This window comes from Aquarana catesbeiana, linkage group LG02 (genome assembly GCF_042186555.1).
Source record: "Aquarana catesbeiana isolate 2022-GZ linkage group LG02, ASM4218655v1, whole genome shotgun sequence".
In the NCBI taxonomy this organism is placed as follows: Eukaryota; Metazoa; Chordata; class Amphibia; order Anura; family Ranidae; genus Aquarana; species Aquarana catesbeiana.
Genome location: NC_133325.1, coordinates 37,289,188 through 37,309,119, shown reverse-complemented (window position 1 = coordinate 37,309,119; position 19,932 = coordinate 37,289,188). Strand labels below are relative to the sequence as shown.

General features: G+C 43.9%; 1 protein-coding gene across 2 annotated transcripts in view; it reads right to left on the bottom strand.

The window, feature by feature from the left end:
• Nucleotides 1-1,996: 1,996 nt before the first annotated feature.
• LOC141126801 (uncharacterized) overlaps nucleotides 1,997-19,932 on the bottom strand; it is a 35,967-nt gene continuing 18,031 nt past the window's right edge. For both annotated transcript variants that reach the window (XM_073612792.1, XM_073612793.1), the window contains exons 2-3: nucleotides 16,631-16,698; nucleotides 1,997-7,221 (exon numbers count right to left, since the gene is read on the bottom strand). In XM_073612792.1, the coding sequence (XP_073468893.1) occupies nucleotides 4,626-7,220 (2,595 nt within the window). In that variant the 5' untranslated portion in view covers nucleotide 7,221; nucleotides 16,631-16,698 and the 3' untranslated portion in view covers nucleotides 1,997-4,625. The remainder of the gene's footprint in view (nucleotides 7,222-16,630; nucleotides 16,699-19,932) is intronic.

Genomic DNA, 19,932 nt, shown 5'->3' with positions numbered 1-19,932 from the left:
CCTTTTGCTGGTGGCTTATAGGAAGAATTCCTCACTTCCATTGGTGGTCAGTAAGGAGAATGTTTCTTACAGTGATGGCTAATCATAAAAATGTCCCTCTTACACTGATGACCATTAGGGAAAATACATATGGTATGAAGTCAACTTAGCAGCAAATGAAAGTCCAGTAATTGTAAAAACAACAAAAAGAAATCCATTAAAGTCGTAATATCCTGTGCTTCAAAAATACGACATAAGTTATTCAAATTCTTGCTGTCACCACATCTGCTCTTGTGCTACATGCTCTTCTCACTTATACAGGTGCATCTCATAAAATTAGAATATCATCAGTAAGTTCATTTATTTCAGTAATTCAATTCAAAAAGTGAGACTCGTCTTATATACAATGCTTTGAAAAGGTATTCAATTCGCTATAGTAGGAGATTGTGAATGGCTCTCTATGAAGCCGGTTTACATATCTCCGCTGAGGCTCCGGTGCGAATTTGCAGAGGAGCCCTGTGTGCCTTTTGGTCCGTTTTCCGGTCCAAATTCAGCCCAAAATTCAGTCTGAAATCGGACCTGAAACCTCAAATCAATTTATAACTTTTTTTAAATGCTTTTTTTTTTTTGGATATTTTTGTTGTTATTCTGTCTCTCAATTTTAAAATAAACCGACCATTAAAATTATAGACTGATCATTTGTCAGTGGGCAAACTTACAAAATCAGCAGGGGATCAAATACTTTTTTTCCCCTCACTGTACCTTCTACTTTAAAAGGAAAGCTCAATTTCTCCTTATTAAAAAAAATTGGTACAACATACATCATACAGTTATAGATAGGTCAGGGATATGCAATTAGCGGACCTCCAGCTGTTGCAAAACTACAAGTCCCATGAGGCATAGCAAGACTCTGACAGCCACAAGCACGACACCCAGAGGCAGGGGCATGATGGGACTTGTAGTTTTTCAACAGCTGGAGGTCCGCTAATTGCATATCCCTGATATAGGCTGTTCTAAAGGAAAAGGGTGTCCTAAGTTTTTGATGCCGTGGATCCAGCATGGTGCCGGAATTCTTTTGGGATTTTGGTCCACCCTGAATCAATAGCATCAGGCAGCTTCTGCAATTTGATGGTCACACCGTGGCGATTAAGAGGCTTTTTTTTTTTTTTTCCTGTGAATTTGTACATGCGACTTGTGGTAAAAGGACAGAATCATGTATTTTTTGGACCCATAGACTTTTTAATGGGAGTGCCTGAAAGCATGCAATTTTCAAGCATTTTTCATTCTCCATTAAACGTGTGATTCTTCTCCGAAAGCTCATCTACTTTTTTGAGCTTTGTGCAGCAGGCAACAAGAAACAAAACCCTCAGGTGTGAACGGGCCCATTGATAATCATGGGATTCAATTGATCTAATGTTTAAATATCTTGCTATTGTTTTTATACCTAATGTGAAAACGTTTAATAAAAACATTGAAAACGAGATAATAATGGGATTGTTCATCTTGAGCATTTCTGGAATTGCACAACAATACACTCAGGTATTAACGGGGGGCCAGTTCTACAAGCGGCGGGCCTTTGTGCAAAACGAGCTGCACAGTGGAGGCATCACGTTTGTTATTTAAAAAAAAAATAATTAAAAAAATTAACTTTAGTGTCACTTTAAATGCGAACCACGTTAAAGGGGCCATACCATTGGAAAATGGACATTACTGCTTTATTGATTTCTCCTGAGTGGGTTTTATGGCACAGGACGTGCATTCGCCGGTGTTCACCATAAGTTCAGAACACTGGCTATGATATTTACGACGGGGGGGGGGGGGGGGGGGGGGGTGGCGGGAGGGTATAAGCCGTCCACCTGAGCAAACCACTGAAAGGTTTCTATCCAGGTGCCCCATACAAAACCCCAGCTGAGACACTACATTATATTTAGTTAATGGGGAAAACGAATGTATGTAGAATATGAAATTGCACTTTAAAATAGAAACAAATAGTTTGGAATTACTCCTCTAAAGCAGATTTGTCTGTACTTGTTTTATAGCAAACTGGCAACAAAAAAAAAATTCAGAAAAACATATAGAACTTAAACAGGCGTTAGCACCACAGTCATGAGCCACATGCGTTTTTGTATAAAATGTCAGCCTCAAATAAAAAAAATAAAAAACATATGCAGTAAATCATAGCAATACGTGCCATTTCCCCACAATTTGTTTCCTGACCAGGAAAATACCGCTCATCCTGCCTGAAATCCAGTGTGCCCCTAACTTTGTTGACAAGCCTGCCTCTGCTGCACTGAGATCCCAAAGTGGTGTTGTCAGCCCTGTCCAGTTCTCCCCTGATGGGCTTCAGAACACCTACCCCTCCTCTTCTATACAATAGGGAGGTGTTCTGTAGTTGCTTGGGAGTTCAGCTTTAGGAAATCTATGGTCACAGCACACACTTTCTTTTTTAGAACATCAGCATTTTAACAGCAATTGCAAAACAATTAGTTATACTTGATAATCCAATACAAACTTACTGGAAAGTACTCCTTTCATGTCGTGAGTGCTGCCTGTCTGCTGGCCACCTATTTCCCCAACTTCCCGGATTTCCTGCATTGCTTTGCAGCTTCTCCTCTGCGGTTTACTTTCAATTTCTAAGAACTACTTATCCCATAGTTCCCTGTGCTGACTCTGCCTCCGTAAAATCTTCCTCTCAGCACCTCTGTAGTATAGGAGGCAGGTGTTCCGTCAGATTTGGTAACGGAAGGGACGTTCCATCGCGGCCATCTTGGTACACCCCGCACTCATCCGCAGTAAGGCTACAGTCAGAAGACGGCATCTTGTTACACCCACCAAAGTCCTGCATTTCACACTTATTTTTACCAGTAAACTGAGCTTATATAGTGAAATACAGGATTTTGAAATCCGTCAGACTGTTCTGACTATAGGCTTACTGCAGATGAGTGCGGGTGTACCAAGTTGGCTGCGGCGGAACTTCACTTCCGTTACCACATTTGACAGGTCGCCGTTTCTGACGCTTGCTGCATTCTGACTATAGGCTTACTGTGGATGAGTGCGGGTGTACCAAGATGGCCGCAACAGAACTTCACTTCCGTTACCACATCTGACAAGTCACCGATTCTGAAACTTGCCGCCTTCTGACTATAGGCTTACTGCAGATGACTGCGGGTGTACCAAGATGGCCACGACGGAACTTCACTTCCGTTACCACATCTGACGGGTCGCCGATTCTGACGGAACAGAAGCTCTATGAAATGTGTGACACAGCAGTGCCTACCGACAGGGCATAGTGAATGTGTGGGGATCCTAAATTTTATGCAGCAAGGTAAAAAACCTTCTTCATGCAGCCCCCCCAAATACTTTCCTGAGCCTGATCTCGATCCAGCGATGTGCACGAGAGCCAAGGCCCTCTCAAGCTCTCTCCCTCCTCACTGGCTCAGATACAGCAGTGGGAGCCATTGGCTTCTGCTGTGGTCAATCACAGCAAGTGACGAGGGAGCAGGGGGCGGAGCCAAACCCCACTGTGTGTGCGTGTTATGGACACAGAGCAGGGTTTGGGAGTGAGCAACTACAAGTGCCCCCATAGCAAGTAGCTTGCTATGGGCCACTCAGCACGGGGGGGGGGAGGGGTTGTGTTGCCAGAAGCGTTGGGGGACCCGACAAGAGGATGATCGGAGCTGCTCTGTGCAAAACATAGGGCACCATTCACACTAGCATGAAAGCTGATTTCCAGTACAATTCTGGAGCATGGCTATGATGCGACTTCACACTCAATGGATCTAAGCCACATCAAAAGTCGTGCCAAAGTAGAGAGGCACAAATTTGAACGGGTGCCATTGAAAAGGATGGGCTGCGACTTGTCATGCAACTTTGACACCCAAAGTTGCATGACAAGTCGCACAAGTGTGAATGGAGGTTTACACATAGCAGGTAAGTATGACACTTTAAAGTAAGTTTACAAACTACAAGATCGTATTTTTAGCCTACTCCTATTAACCTGAACAATGTGGAAGATATTATATCAGTTTATATTTTCACTACAGATATACTGTAAAACATGAAATGAGCTCACTGGATTTCTGGAAGGGTCAGCAGGTATTTTTCTGTACTCTAGACACACTTGAAAGGGGAACTTCAGCCAAAACCTTTTTTTTTTGGGGGGGGGGAGGGGGGAATAGGGTTGAGAAGGATTAGAACATCTGTCAGCATTTTATTGGTCTCTGCATCCTGGCTAGAGCCATTTCAAGCTTCATGCCCTGGTGACAACACAGAAACTGAGGGCAAGTTTGACTAACAATAAAACCCACTCAGTTTTTACCCTTCCTCAAAAAAAAAAAAAAAAAAAAATATTTATTGCAGCCCCCACTGCAGAACTTTCACGCTCATTGACCACAAAGAGAGGCAACTGAAGTTCCACTTTAAGTAGCTAAGCATGAGCGATTACAATTCAAAAGTATGTATACATAATACAAGAAATTAGCATGACAACAAAACATTAAATGTACAAAAAAAAAAACAAAAACGTAAAAGGTAAAAAACAAAAGAGGGTATATACAAAGTAACAAGGGATCCTTATACTATAAAAGGACCAGTTTTGCCTTTACTGTCCTGCACAGGTCCATCTATTCAATCATTTTAGGGAATTTTTAAATACATTTGTTCGTCATTTTCCACCGGGCCGGCCTCTGTATAGGGGCAGTCTTTCTGGACACCTCCGACTGTTGGGATGCCGTACTAAAACTTTTCTTTCCGTCAGCAAAGGACAGAACATCGGCTATGATATCCTTCATAAAGTCTTGGTTGGAGGGGTTGTAAATTTTGGATTCCACCCAATCCTTTTTGGCTTTTCCGCCAGCACCGTAAGACGCAGCTTTTAGCACGCCTTGTATCAGTCCGATGTTCCGATTATACTCCAGGGCGGCTAGCTGTGAACGGGCCACCACCCCCTCCACAGAATACCGAGTTTGTTTGGCATGGTACTTTCCGGTGATGCTACGGAGCACCTCAAGTTCGTCGGCGTGGCAAAAGCTGGAGAGGTGATTGAGGTCCTCAAGCAGGTTTTCGTCCAACACAACACCCTTTAGTTGGAGGTGGGCTTCTGAACCTGCCACCAGCCATTCCTTGTCTTCCTCCTCCTCTTCATCATCATGATGGCAGGAACTGTATAGAGTTGCCTCATCCCAATGATGTTGGTTTGACGCATGGTGTGCAATAGAGGTCCACTTCTCTCTAAGTAAAGCTGGATTCTGTTCACAGGTTCTGGCCGACCACCACATATGACTTTTGGCAGGCCCGATCCACCTTGCCAGCATACGACAGCCATGCTTCTTGCTGGCCTTCGCCATCTTGTTGCCTACAGACTTGGCCACATGCCAGACATCATACTGGTGTTTGATGCGACCGTAGTGTTTCCTCAACAGTTTTTTGATACCTGCATGCCGGTCTGTGCAGAGGACACGGACATTCACTTTTTCCTTGATCATCCGGTCAAGGGCTGCTCTGAATGTTTTTTTTTCAAGGCCTGTTGCGGCTTCGGAAGGATCTAACTTTTCCACTTGAAAGTCAATGATTTTTTTAGTGTGGTATTCCAAGAAATTGTAGGTGCAGCATTTGGCACGGGATGCGTATGACTTGCACTGGCCGTCACCCACTAGTGCTACGGGTCTGCTTTGCACGTCCTGGACGATGCTTCTTTTCTCTAGCTTCCAGTGGTGATCAATTGCAGGGAACAAGTAAAGGTTTTGGTCACTGTTATGGGTCGGCTGTGAGATTCCGAGAATTCCAGCAAGGTGGAAAAAACTCTCTATCTTAAAAAAATTGGATCCGCTGCATAAAGTGCTGGAAGATATGAGAAGGTTTCCAATGGGCATTCGCCCAATCATGGGTTGGCTAGTCCACAAGTGAAATTCGTGCTTCATGGAACAGACAGCGGTTACTAAAACCGCAGAGCCGATCCGGTATTTTTTTAGTTTCGTTATGTTTCCGCGGCAGTTCGCCGTCTTTAAGCATTTACAGCACATCAGTAACTTATTCAAACAGGATTCGAAAACGATAAATTTTCTCTCTTTGACATGGTCCACTGGAGCTTGAGTCTCAGGCAAGAAAATGGGCGTGATGTCTGCTTCTTTTGGGTCCGCTGGAACATTTTCATTCATTTCTTGACTACAGTCCTCCTCCACCTCTACACACGGGCTGTAGGCTTCATCAAGGTCAGGAACTGACGTTTCCTCGGGTTCTGCATCAGACTGTGCGTCTGCAAAGCTCTCAATAGAGGACAGTTCTGGCGACAATGGCGGTTCGTCCTCCTCCTCTATGACTTGAATAGTCATGGAATTTTCCACGAAGTCTGCAAATGAGGCCGTGTTAGGGTTTGAGTGAAGATCATCAAGTTTTTGAATGACTGCTTTTGACTGCGGTTTTCCTGCGTGCGTCAATGCAGGAAGTTTGGCGAGGTTGCACTGAAGTGCTATAGACCTGTGAGGTGGTCTTCGCAAGATCTGCGCAGCCTTATCCTTCATTCCTATTGGCCTGTCAACCTGTATTGTTTTGTGCGACATTCCTGGATATCGTCGAGTCATTGTACCAACTGTGCGGCGAGTCCTGGGTCGATAATATCTCTTCCCTCTTGGATGAGGGGGGAGACCATAATACCCTACCTCATCCGTGTTCTGGCAGGACGACGAGTAGTTGGACACATCTTCTGTTGCGCACACACTGTTCTGTGAAGTCGGTTTTCCGGGAAAGCTTTGGGTGAGAATTTTACTTGCAAACTGCGACATCACAAACTCCTGAGGTGTAGGTATAGGAGTCGACACAGGGGTGGACATATGCGGTACAGAAGGCCTAATGGTTTCTTCAGCTGACATATCGTCAAAATATTCCTCCGGCAAGTCTGTGTCCATTTTCCTCTTTTTGGCATAAGGGTGATCCACGCGCTCCTCTTCCAAAGGGTACGGCTGAAGCCAAGGGAAAATGGTGGGTATGGCATCCTTTCTGAACACCTTCCCAAGTTTTTTCTTTTCGTAGCAATCGGCGGCGAAGTGTCTGGAACAGATACGATAGACTCCCTTTTTGCTGTTCTGTATCTTTTCCACAAACTCCTCGAGGCCTTCCTCACTACGGTAGATTTGCAGGAGCCATTTCCTTATCATTCCCGGATCGCGTGGAAAGACGTGCAAGGTGATGTCTGGATCCTTTTGACGCCAACTAAAAGAGCATCCTTTTATGAAGCAAGCCGGCATCCTGTGAAAAAAAAACAAAAAACACATCAGTAATAAAAACAAATACATGTTTTATCCACTTCAATACAAGACACTTTCACCCCCTTCTTGCCCGGGCCACTTTTCAGATTTCAGGTCTGTCACACTTTGAATGACAATTACTCAGTCGTGCAACACTGTACCCATATGAAATGTTTATTATTCTTTTGAAGGTATATAATCACTATTGGGGTTTTTAGTTTTTTCAAAACAAAAAATGACCGAAAATTTGTGAAAAAAATAAATAAAAATTTAGTTTAAAAAGTTTAAATAAAATTTTGCAAAAAGGAATTTTTCTTCTTCACTGATATGCGCTGATGAGGGCTGCACTGATGTGGGCGCTGATGATGTTGCACACTAATTGGGCGCTGATGATGTTGCACACTAATTGGGCGCTGATGAGGCTGCACACTATTTGGGCGCTGATGAAGCTGCACACTAATTGGGCGCTGATGAAGCTGCACACTAATTGGGCGCTGATGAGGCTGCACACTAATTGGGCGCTGATGAGGCTGCACACTAATTGGGCGCTGATGAGGCTGCACACTAATTGGGCGCTGATGAGGCTGCACACTAATTGGGCGCTGATGAGGCTGCACACTAATTGGGCGCTGATGAGGCTGCACACTAATTGGGCGCTGATGAGGCTGCACACTAATTGGGCGCTGATGAGGCTGCGCACTAATTGGGCGCTGATGAGGCTGCACACTAATTGGGCGCTGATGAGGTTGTGCTGATGAGGCTGCCCTGATCAGGCTGCACCGATCTGCTCTTATGAGGCTACACCGATATGCGCTTATGAGGCTACACTGATGTGGCTGCCCTGATCTGCGCTGATGAGGCTGCCCTGATCTGCGCTGATGAGGCTGCCCTGATCTGCGCTGATGAGGCTGCCCTGATCTGCGCTGATGAGGCTGCCCTGATCTGCGCTGATGAGGCTGCCCTGATCTGCGCTGATGAGGCTGCCCTGATCAGGCTGCACCGATTTGCGCTGATGAGGCTACACCGATCTGCGCTGATCAAGCTGCACTGATGTGGCTGCCCTGATGGGACTACACGGATCATCAGGGCACTGTAAAATACTGTACTCAATGCTCCCCTCACACACTGTCTCTGTGTGAGGGAAGGAGTGTTGTTTACATCTGTAATCGCTTGTGAATGAACACAGCATTAACAGGGTAAAGGGCCGCTGTGATTGGCCTTTTACCCCTATCTGTGATGCACTGTGTCCAAGGAACTCAACGAATAATACTTCATATTCCCATCACACACGTTCCTGGATAAGCTCTCAAAATTTGGGTGCTGCAGCTGGTTCAAGTCACAAAGTGGATATTTGCCGGCACACCATGGATGGACACAAAGTAGCGTCCAAACGCATTATTTATTGCATGACCACAACACAAGGTGAGTGCAACATTTCAGAGTCATGCAGGACCCCTTCGTCAGGCATGCGTTAACAGGGTAATGGGCCGCTGTGATTGGTCCTTTACCCCCATCTGTAAAGCTCTGTGTCCAAGGAACACAACGGTCGCAGAGATTTCCTGATGCACACTCCAGGGGAGCACCTGGAAACATGCACATGGGAGAACATACAGGGATGCTCTTCTAGAACTAGAGAACGGATGTGAGGTTGTGTATTGAACACAGTGTGGGTGGGAAGTGGTTAAAAATGATTTTCATCTTTACCACACACACTCTGCAGCTTCCTCTATGCTAGCTGTTGTTTTCTAATGTCTCTAGAACACTGATACAATAAAGAAAATCTGTGGCCAGGTTTCAGGTATTTTGTGGACATGCAAGTATTTACATATTCCTAACTATATAAAGAAAGGGCCAAGGGGGTACCACATCCATATGAAATTGCTAATGAAAAAAGGGGAACATTGGAGCAGACTTTATAGGTACCAGAAAAGGAATACAAAATATTATTAGAAAAATAATTAATTAAACATAGATTTAGAAAATTGACAATATTACATTAAAAACAGATAGTGTTGGCTTCCAATAGAATAAGCCACACATAGTATGTGTATTGCTCCCTGTTGCTGCTTGAATATGGCAGGTATATTCCTAACTATTAAAGGAGCCTGAGAACAAGCCCTCGCTGGTCGTCAGTGGCTGTAGGCACGGTTTAGTAAATCAACCCCCTGAGTCTCTGTAGTGACCTTTGGGGATGAATTACTCAAGGCAAATAGAATGTTCACTCTGCAATTGCAGTTATATGGCTCCTGCCACCCGCAGCATCTCCAGTGAGACCAGAAGTTAAAAGAGCTGGAGCCAGGACAGACCCGGAGCCGGGACAGACATCAGGTAAGTGTTTAGGGTTGGGGGGTGTGTAGGAGAATTAGCGGGGGGGGGTCGTTTTTTGCCTTAATGCAGAAAATGCATTATGGTAAAAAAAAAAAAAAAAAACCTTTGGACTTTAGAACTACTTTATCATCAACAGACAGGGAGAAGCAGTTATGACAGAAGAGGCCAATAGGGTCTTTTCTCTCATGAAAATCCTATCTGTGTCTGTATTTTTTTTAGGTTCAATTCCACTTCAACGTCTGTAAGCATCTTGATGTTGTTTGTAGCTGTGAAAGCAAACGACAATCATAGGGGCAGCAAACAACCTAAGACCCCTTTCACACTGGGGCTACAGCCGCGTTGGCGCTAAAGCGCCGCACGTTTTAGCGGCATTTAAGCAACGCTTTTCAGCTGCTAGCGGGGAGCTTTTAACCCCAAAGAAGGGGTTAAAGACTCCCGTGTTGAGGCGCTTCCGAAGTGCTTTTCAGGCTCTTTCGAAGCGCTGCCCATTCATTCCAATGGGCAGGGGCGTTTTGGGAGTGCTAAATACAGCGCTCCCAAACCACCCCAAAGATGCTGTTTGCAGGACTTTTCCTGACCTCCCGCAAGCGTACCGCCCCCAGTGTGAAAAAACACACTGAAATGAATGGGATGCGGTTTTCAGGCGCTATTTAGAGGCTTTTTCTAACACTAAAACGCCTGAAAAACACCTCAGTGTGAAAGGGGTCTAACAGTAACCAATGTTTGGTGCTATGCTTCACTCACAATGATCTGGTCATTTCTCACCCACCAGGGGGCGATAAGGATCCCGCAGGGAAATTTGCCCACGTAATTAACACATTTAGAAGGCCTGATGCTTCCCTTTCCCACAAAGAAAAGTGAAGGAGGGGTGTTGGTGGTCGTGGTGCAAAAACAACTGATCCCCATGACAAGCAAACCTTTACCCACTCATCTATATTGGCGAGATCTCAACCCATCTATGGCCTAAGACTAACCAAATGCATGAAGATTCAAGACCTACAAATTTTTTTTATTTATTTCAGGTACTTATATAGCGCCGTCAATTTACGCATCGCTTTTACATATACATTGTACATTGACAATTTTGACAGGATCCAATTAACCTACCAGCATTGTCTTTGGAGTGTGGGAGGAAACCGGAGTACCCGGAGGAAACCCACGCAGGCACAGGGAGAACATGCAAACTCCAGGCAGGTAGTGTCTTGGTTGGGATTCGAACCAGCAACCCTTCTTACTGCTAGGCGAAAGTGCTATCTACTACACCCACTGTGCTGCCCAAAAATGAAAGATATTTCATATATAAAGATCTTTACTCTGATATAATTTAGGCCCACCAGCCTGCAGAGAAATTTTATAAATATCTTGATACTTTCATTATTGATCGATATAAATTTTCTAAAAAACCTCTACATGCTTCTACTTATGTCGCTGCTTGGTGTTTAGATCGCGGGTGCTGCTGATCCACATGCCCCTTACCAGGTGTGGGGGTTCTTCCTAAGTGTAAGCCATCGTAAGTCGCACAGCTGCTGCTCAAGCTCCCCCCCCCCTTTGGGGTGGTGGCTGACCGTGGGGCCTTGGTGTTTAAATCTGATGGTAGAGGCGACTTCTAAAATCGCAAACTCAGAAGATACAGCTATACGCATACCCTTGGGTAATTATGCTCAAAAAGTTTTATCATATATAAAACTGTGCTCATTATTTACAAATATTGACAACCTTATTGGTATTATTGTTTCATGTATACAAAATTTTCCTACAGCGCATGCATTTCCTCTGAGGAAGACCCGATGTGGTCGAAACGCGTCAGAAATATCCAAGCGCTTTTTCAACACATTACTTATGTATATATACTTTTGTGCCCTTTTTATAGCTTGATGTACACAGTTCATGTTTTTACTCCGATGTTTCATGCATTAATAAAGCTACTTTTTATACCATACAACATCTCCATTGTTATCTGCTGCCTCCAAAGCCCCTTTAGTTTCTGGGGGTATATTCCTATTTTTATGATTTTGGGGTGGGCAGCCTCTCCCTTTCCCAGGTGTCTCCCCTCTTTTTGACAAGCAAACCTTTACCCACTCATCCATATTGGCGAGATCTCAACCCATCTATGGCCTAAGACTAACCAAATGCATGAAGATTCAAGACCTACAAAATTTATTTATTTATTTCAGGTACTTATATAGCGCCGTCAATTTACGCATCGCTTTTACATATACATTGGACAGTGACAATTTTGACAGGATCGAATTAACCTACCAGCATGTCTTTGGAGTGTGGGAGGAAACCGGAGTACCCGGAGGAAACCCACGCAGGCACAGGGAGAACATGCAAACTCCAGGCAGGTAGTGTCTTGGTTGGGATTCGAACCAGCAACCCTTCTTACTGCTAGGCGAAAGTGCTATCTACTACACCACTGTGCTGCCCAAAAATGAAAGATATTTCTATAAACATGATCTCTGCATGCACTGCCTGTACCCAATTTGGAAAATCTGACATTAAAAAGGTCTGCCTACCTACTATGACCTCTCTTGTCCAGAAAAGCCACTTCAGTGGTCCCTCTGAGATTACTTTCAATTTATTAGTGACCCCCCCCCCCACCCCCCGTCCCCAACTTTGAGCCCAAGTCCACTCTCAAATATTAGACAGAAATGTGCTCACTATAACAAAGTTATCCAGCCCCGCTCCCTCTGCCCTCTGCAATTACCATTAATTACTGGCTGTCAAAACGACAGCCGGAATTGTTTTGTATTACATAGCAGGCGTGGCTGTCAAAATGCAGCCAGGGTTGTGTAAAATTACAATTTCGGATAGTTTTGGATCTAATGTTATTGAGTGAATACAAAGTAACAACGTATTGTTTCTTTGTATTTACTATTTCATTCACATGTACAAGGAAGGTGTGACCTCTAATCTGGATATAGCGTCTCTTACAGTAGAACTAAACTCTCTCAATCAACATGAACTATTTTTAATCCTTAAAAGGGGTTGTAAACCCTCGTGTTTTTTCACCTTAATGCATCTTATGCATCTTTGCCCAGGGTTCTTGGCTCTTGATTGGATATATTGATAGCAGCTCAGCTATTGGCTCCCGCTGCTGTCAATCAAATCCAATGACATGGGTGCCGGGGGCGTGGCCGAGTCCGATATTCGTGTCTATGGACGCAAATGCTTGACTCGGGAGAGCGTCCGCAAGGTAACCCCCCCAAGAGAGCGCTTCTCCTAGGGGGTTATCTGATAAGAGGAGGAGCCGCGAGAGCCGCTGAGGGACCCCAGAAGTCTGGGTTCAGGGGTTCAGATTTGTGTTCAGGGTCACTCTGTGCAAAACGAATTGCACAGTGGAAGTAATTATGACATGTTCGTTATTCAAAAAAAAAAAACACAACGCAAACCTTTACAATCACTTCAAGGCTCATGCACACGTCAGCTCAAAAAAATAAATAAATAAATAAACCTGCTTTTACAGGCATTTGAGCTTTTATTTCAGCTTGTACTTTTTTGTGCTCCTGTACATGTTTTTATTGAGCTTATTCAAGCTCTTTTGAGCTTTTTGCGCGTTTGAGCTTCTTTGAGCTCTTTGGGGCACTAGCTCCTCTCAAAAACCTGAGTTTGGTTGGGGGTGGGGTGCTTTCTGCCTGTAGTAGTATATGACTGAAAACGCCTGAAAAAGCCATAGTGTGAATGGACACATTGGCTAACATGGAGGGGAGTTTCCAGGCAGAAAAAATAAGAGCGCAAAAGCCTGTAGGTGCCGCTTCTTTGTGCTGCAGTGTGCATGAGCCCTTATGCTGCTAGCATTAGTAAATGCACAGGAAGGTACAGGAATTCACAATTCCTATTGCCCAACGCCAGGACACACAGTTCTGGGCACCAGGCAGGTAGTTTTTCTTTTTTTTGTTTTTTTTTTTAACATTTAACCCTGCTACAGGCAAGCAGCAGGGTTTACTTGTCAGATGGAAAAATGTGGGCGGCTGCGCTGCTGCACGATAACCCTGGTAAAGTGCCCCCACTATGTATCTGGGGCTCCACTTGCCCATCTGTGGGCCCGGGACTGGCATAGTGGGTGCCGCCGGGTAGAGGGGAGGGAGTGTCCACTCTCCTCCCCTCCTTGTTGCTGACCCAGAAGGAGCGTGTATGAGGTCACTTCCGAGTCCCCGATGACAGTTTCCCCCGCCAGCATACCCAGGAAACAGTGTAATGCAATGCGATCTTCATTGCATTACATTCAGTGGAGAACAGGGGAGACATTCAGGGTCTTTTAAACCCTGGATGTCTTATTAAGAGAACCTGTCACCAAAAACAATCACACAGGGGACGTCTTGTCCCCCCCAAAAAAAAAAAAAAATTAAGATTTGAGGCCCCCACCCCCACATATACGCATATATAAACGTAGGGGTGCCTAACGCATGAAAACTTTGATTTTCATACACAAGTGATATATCACCGCACACGCCAGAATGAGAGCGATCATTTTAGCACCAGACCTCCTCCATAGACCAAAACTGATGATCTATAGGGGGCTTTTAAAGCATCCCCTATAGAAAGTATAGGGTACTGAAGTCTGTCCCCATTTCACGGGCGCACGCAAATTTAAAATGGTTGTTAAATCTTAAAGCGTTTAACTCAAAAAAGAGAAAAAAAAGGATCCTGTGCCCTTAAAGCATGAATAAAAAAAATGGCCTGGTCAATGAGCAGCAAAATCTTCCAGGGCTGAAGTGGTTAATGCACAGGCACTAGGACACAGGTTTTTATGTGACAGAGGGGATGATATAAAGATGAGATAGTGGCTTAACAACACTTTTTCTTACCTAAGCCCAATCCGATCCAGCAATGTGCATGAGCGCAGTGGCTCCAGCTGCTGTCACTATCCTCATTGGACAGATTGATAGCAGCAGGAGCCATTGGCTCCCGTTGCTGTCAATCAAAAGCTGTGAAACAGGAGGGGGGGGGGGGGCCGAGTCCCACTGTCTGTGTCAATGGACACAGCACGGGTGCCCCAATGGAAAACGGCTTTCCATGGGGGAACCTGATTAAGAGGAGGGGCCTGGAGCTCTGGCAGGTGACCCCAGAAGAGGAGGATCAGCGGGCTGCTCTGCAACCACTGCACAGAGCAGGTAAGTATAGGCATGTTTGTTATTTAAAAAAAAAAAACAAAAAAAAAACAAAACGAATGTTTACAGCTAGTTTAAGGTTTGACATGTTGGGTATCTATTTACTCGGTGCAACCTCTGCTTTAATATTTTACCCAAAAATTGGGTCATTTATTGTTTTTTTGTGCCCTAAAATTCACTTTAGTATATTCTTTACTGAAATTTTGCATTTTCTATAGCTTTGCAGTGAATCAGTGCTCATCACACTGCAAGGTCTCGCCCCTCCCTGCTAGTCCCTAGGTGCGGTGCTGGAGACAGGCAGGGAGGTGAGTAGGAGATAAATGGCGAAATGTTAAAAACCATTAAAAGTTTAAGTCGCTATAGGGCCTCTTTTGTTTTTAAAAGCCCTAGACATTCCTAAAAGCACCTCATATTTACAGTAAAATAAGGTTTTATTTAAAATGGTTTTTTTTTTCCAGGACAAGTAGAATTTTATGAGGGACAAGTAGTTTGGGACTCCAATTTAGTCCCTTCAACAAGTAGTTTAAAAAAAAAAAAAAAAATTCTACACCACATTATATTTACTTGTTTTAAACTTTTTTTTCGCATTTCCTCAGCATCTTCCTGCTTTCTGGCCTAGGTCAAAATGAGGTCATCCCAGGAGTCTTCATTGGCCATTTTTTTTTTCTTTTACCTGGAGGAGGGGGTTTTCTCAGCTAAGCACACCCTTCTGCCTGCATGCCTGAGCTAAGGGCAGATCATCAGCCTTTACTCAAGATGGCTGCAGATAAAAAAGCAGAAGGAGTGTTTTTCAAAGTGATTGCTTAACCACCTTAGCGCTGATTGTGCGCACATATGCGGCCTCGGCTTGATAGGGGTTAAACCAGTGTGATGCCTGCAGCTGCCGTTCTCTAGAGCGGGCCGTTGGCTCTTTAGTGATAACAACCACTGCGGCTAAAATCCGCTCGGCTGTTATCCTAAAGGAGCAGGAGACCCGGATCCACAATCCGTCACTTCCACTGGCTAGGCTGAGACTGGAACGGAGACGGTATATATATATATATATATATATATATATATATATTTGGGGGTTCTAAGTAATTTTCTAGCAAAAAATATGGATGTAAGCAAAAAATGTCAGAAATGGGCTTAGGCATGAAAGGGTTAACAAAATAAAGTATGGAGACATGGATGGATCGGGGAGTTTGCTTTGAATATTTAAAATGAATTAAATAGCATTTTCAGTTTGTGGTGCTCAGATGCCATAAATCTTTCCCATAGTTTGTAGATGCTATAAACTTTTGCCCAAACCAATCAATATACGCTTATTGCGATTTTTTTTACCAAAAACATGTAGAAGAATATATATTGGTCGAAACTGATGAAGAAATTAGTTTTAAAAAAACATTTTGGGGATATTTATTTTAGCAAAAAGTAAAAAAAAATTTTTTTTTTTTTCCCAAAATTGTCGTTTTTTTTTTTTTTTATTTATAGCACAAAAAATAAACCGCAGAGGTGATCAAATACAACCAAAAGAAAGCTCTATTTGTGGGGAAAAAAGGACGCAAATTTAGTTTGGGTACAGCATTGCATGACCGCGCAATTGTCAGTTAAAGCGACGCAGGGCTGAAGTGGTTAAAAAAGGTACAGGATCCGTTTGGTTTTTTTTGGGTTAATAAACGCTTTAAGCACCTAAGTTAACCAGCCCATCAATTTGTATCCAACCACACTGGCCTTAACACTACAGAGTTGATGGTAAATCTAAAGGCGATTGTAACACGTGGTGAGCGTTAGATTTAATGGCAGTTATGTAGGGTGATAGTCTTCCTAAGCACTTCCAATGGAGAAGGCCCTCACATTACATAGATGTTGCTAATTTTACAGGAGATTATGTAGATCACCTTTAAACATGGGTGGCTAGCTTTATCATTTTTACAGCTTTGAACAATCAGTGCTTTATTAAAAAGACAAAAAAAAAAAACACACGCTTACCTGTATGCCTGTATAGACGCAGTTTATCCAATAGCAGATTTAATACTGATGGAGACCAATCCTCTGCCCTTCAAAAGGAAATAAAAAATGAAAATCAGAACACAGATGACCTAAATAACACTGAATGAGGTTTGTATTAAGTATTTTGGCTGCTACCATATCCACACAATATTCTGTAATATTTAATGCTGAACTCCGGGCAGAAATATAAAGCCATATAAATTTATTCTGTTTTTCAATACCAGCCATTGGAGAAAAGACCTTCTAATCCTGGCATTCCTGGGCTCCCTCATCCCGAATTCCCCTTTATAAGACCAGTGACAGCTATGCCCTCCCCCTCCCCGTGACAGCCAATCAGGTTGTTTTCTTGTGTAAGAGAATGGCCCCCTTTGTAGCTCTCCTATATGAGCGGAAGGTGCTCGCAGTAGTGTGAGAATCGGCCCACCATTGGCTACAAAAGCTGATTGATAGGATGGGTAAGACCAGGTTGTCCCACCCACCAATGGCTACAAACACTGATTGATAGGTCAAGAAAGTCCAGACTGTCCCACCCACCAATGGCTACAAAAGCTGAACGATAGGTTGGGTAACTCCAGGTTATCCCACCCACCAATGGCTACAACAGCTGATGTCTGTCCTGTTGACCAATGACTACAATAGCTTGTTGACAGGTGGAAGTACCCCAATCTTTCCCACCACCAATGACTAGAAATGGCTAGAATAGCTGAGGGACAGGCCCAGGAGAATACCTGTCTGTCCTGCCTACCAATGACTACAATAGCTGGATTGACAGGCTGGGAGAATCCCAATCTGTCGTTCCCATCAAGGACTACAATAGCTAGATAATAGGTGGGAGTACCCCGATCTCCCCCACCTACCTAGGTCTACAGATAACAATAGCTGATTGACAGGACCAGAAAAATTCCAAGTCTGTCCTACCCACCATTGACAACAATAGACTAACAGGCGAGAGACTCCATCTGTCTCACCCTTCCACACCTACCTGTATAGATTGTTATGAACACCCCAGCCCCACTCTCTGGCATTGATGCATCATGGGACTTGAAGATTGATAAGTGAACTGAAAGAAGAAAGGCAGCCACCAGGAATGTGTAAAAAATGGACAGGCAGACTCCTGCTGCCCGCCATGCTTTCTGGGCTCCGTTTACCCATCTGCTGGCCCGGGACCAACATGGCGGGTGCTGGCGGGTAGAGGGGAGGGAAAAGAGCAGACACACATTCGCTCTCCTCCCCTTCTTGCTGTGACCCGGAAAGCGTTGTGTATGATGTCCCTCCCGGGTCAGCCTGTCGATTTCCCCGGCTAGCTTAGCCAGGAAGTAATGTTTTTCAATGCGATCTGCATTGCAATACATTCAGTGGAGCCCAGAGGAGATATTGGGGGTCTTTTAGGCCCTGCATGTCTCATTAAAGAGAACCTGTCACCTAAAAATCATCAAGTAGGGGACTTATTGTGATGAAAAAGAAAAAAAAAAAAAAGAAAAAAAATAAGGTAAGCAATAAAAACACCCAAGCACATAAAAGCCACCTCCAAATTTTTTTGGAGGCCCCCCACCCCTACTAATACGCACAAACATAAACGCAGGTGTCTGGGGCACCTACACGTGAAACTGCCAATTGATTTTTACATATCACCGCGCATGTCGTGAGAGCAATGATTTTATCACAAGGGGGGTTATTTACGAAAGGCAAATCCACTTTGCACTGAAAGTGCACTTGGAAGTGCAGTCTCTCTAAATCTTAGGGGTAGATCTGAAATGAGGGGAAGCTCTGCTGATTTTATCATCCAATCATGTGCAAGCTAAAATGCTATTGTTTATTTTCCTTGCATGTCCCCCTCGGATCTACAGCGATTTTACTTCCAAGTGCACTTGCAGTGTAAAGTGGATTTTCCTTTAGTAAATAACCCCCTATATCTCCTCTGTAACACTAAACTGATAACTATAGGGGGCTCTTGAAGCGTCGCCAAAGGAAAATATAGGATACTGAAGTCTGTCGCCATTTCACAGTCGCATACAAATTTAAAGTGATTGTAAAGGATCGTTTTTTTGTCTTTTCTATAAAAAACAAACATATCATACTTACCTCCACTGTGCAGCTCGTTTTGCACAGAGTGGCTCTAAACGTCCTCTTCTGGGGTCCCCCGGCGGCTCCTCCCCACATCAGATAACCCCCTGGGAGAAGCGTTTTCCCGAGGGGGTTACCTTGCGGGCGCACTCCTGAGTCCAGTATTTGCGTCCACAGACACGAATGCCGGACTCGCCCCCCCCCGGTCATTGGATTTGATTGACAGCAGCAGGAGCCAACGGCTGCGTTGCTATCAGTCTATCCAATCAAGAGCCGGGACCCCGTGGAGAGAGGGACAGCGTGTCTCCGCAAAGAGATGAAGGGGGGGGCTCAGGTAAAACGGGGGGGGGGCTGATGACTGCCAGGTGTTTTTTTTACCTTTAATGCATAGGATACATTAAAGGTGAAAAAACACGAAGGGTTACAACTACTTTAAGGTTTGACATGTTGGGTATCTATTTACTCGGTGCAACCTTGTCTTTTATAGGGGGTTATTCACTAAAGTCAAATCCACTTTGCACTACAAGTGCAAAGTGCACTTCATATTGTACTGAGAGTGCACTTGGAAGTAAAGTCGCTGTAGATCCGAGGAGGATATGCAAGGAAAATAACAAAAAAGCATTTTAGCTTGCACAGGATTGGATAATAAAATAAGCAGAGCTTCCCCTCAAATTTACAGCGACTGCACTTTCAGTGCAATTTCAAGTGCACTTTGCACTTGTAGTGCAAAGTGGATTTGCCTTTCGTAAATAACCTCCATAGTTTACCAAAAATTTGGGTAGTTTATTTTTGTTTGTTTGCCCTAAAATTCACTTTAGTGTGTTTTTTTTAATAGAAAGTTTGTGTTTCCTAGACCATTGTGGTAAAATAAAGTAACATAAAAAAATTGGAACTACCACTATATCATTCTCTAGGGTGTCCGATTTCAGAAAATGTATAATGTTTTGGGGGTTTTATGTAATCATCAGGCCTAAAATGATTTTTTTTAAACGTGTGTAAACAAAAAAAAAAAAAAAATAAAGAAAAGAAAAAAATGGCTCTGGCAGCGGAATGGTTAAAATAACAGATTCATGATATAAGAATTTTTTTTTCTTATTTATTTCATGCAGTGTGGGGGAAAGGAAGTATTAGGCTCCATTCGCACCTAGGCTTTCTGGATCGTGGGCGGAATCCCCACCATTTCCAGAACCGAACACGGAATGTGTTTGTGATGTCAT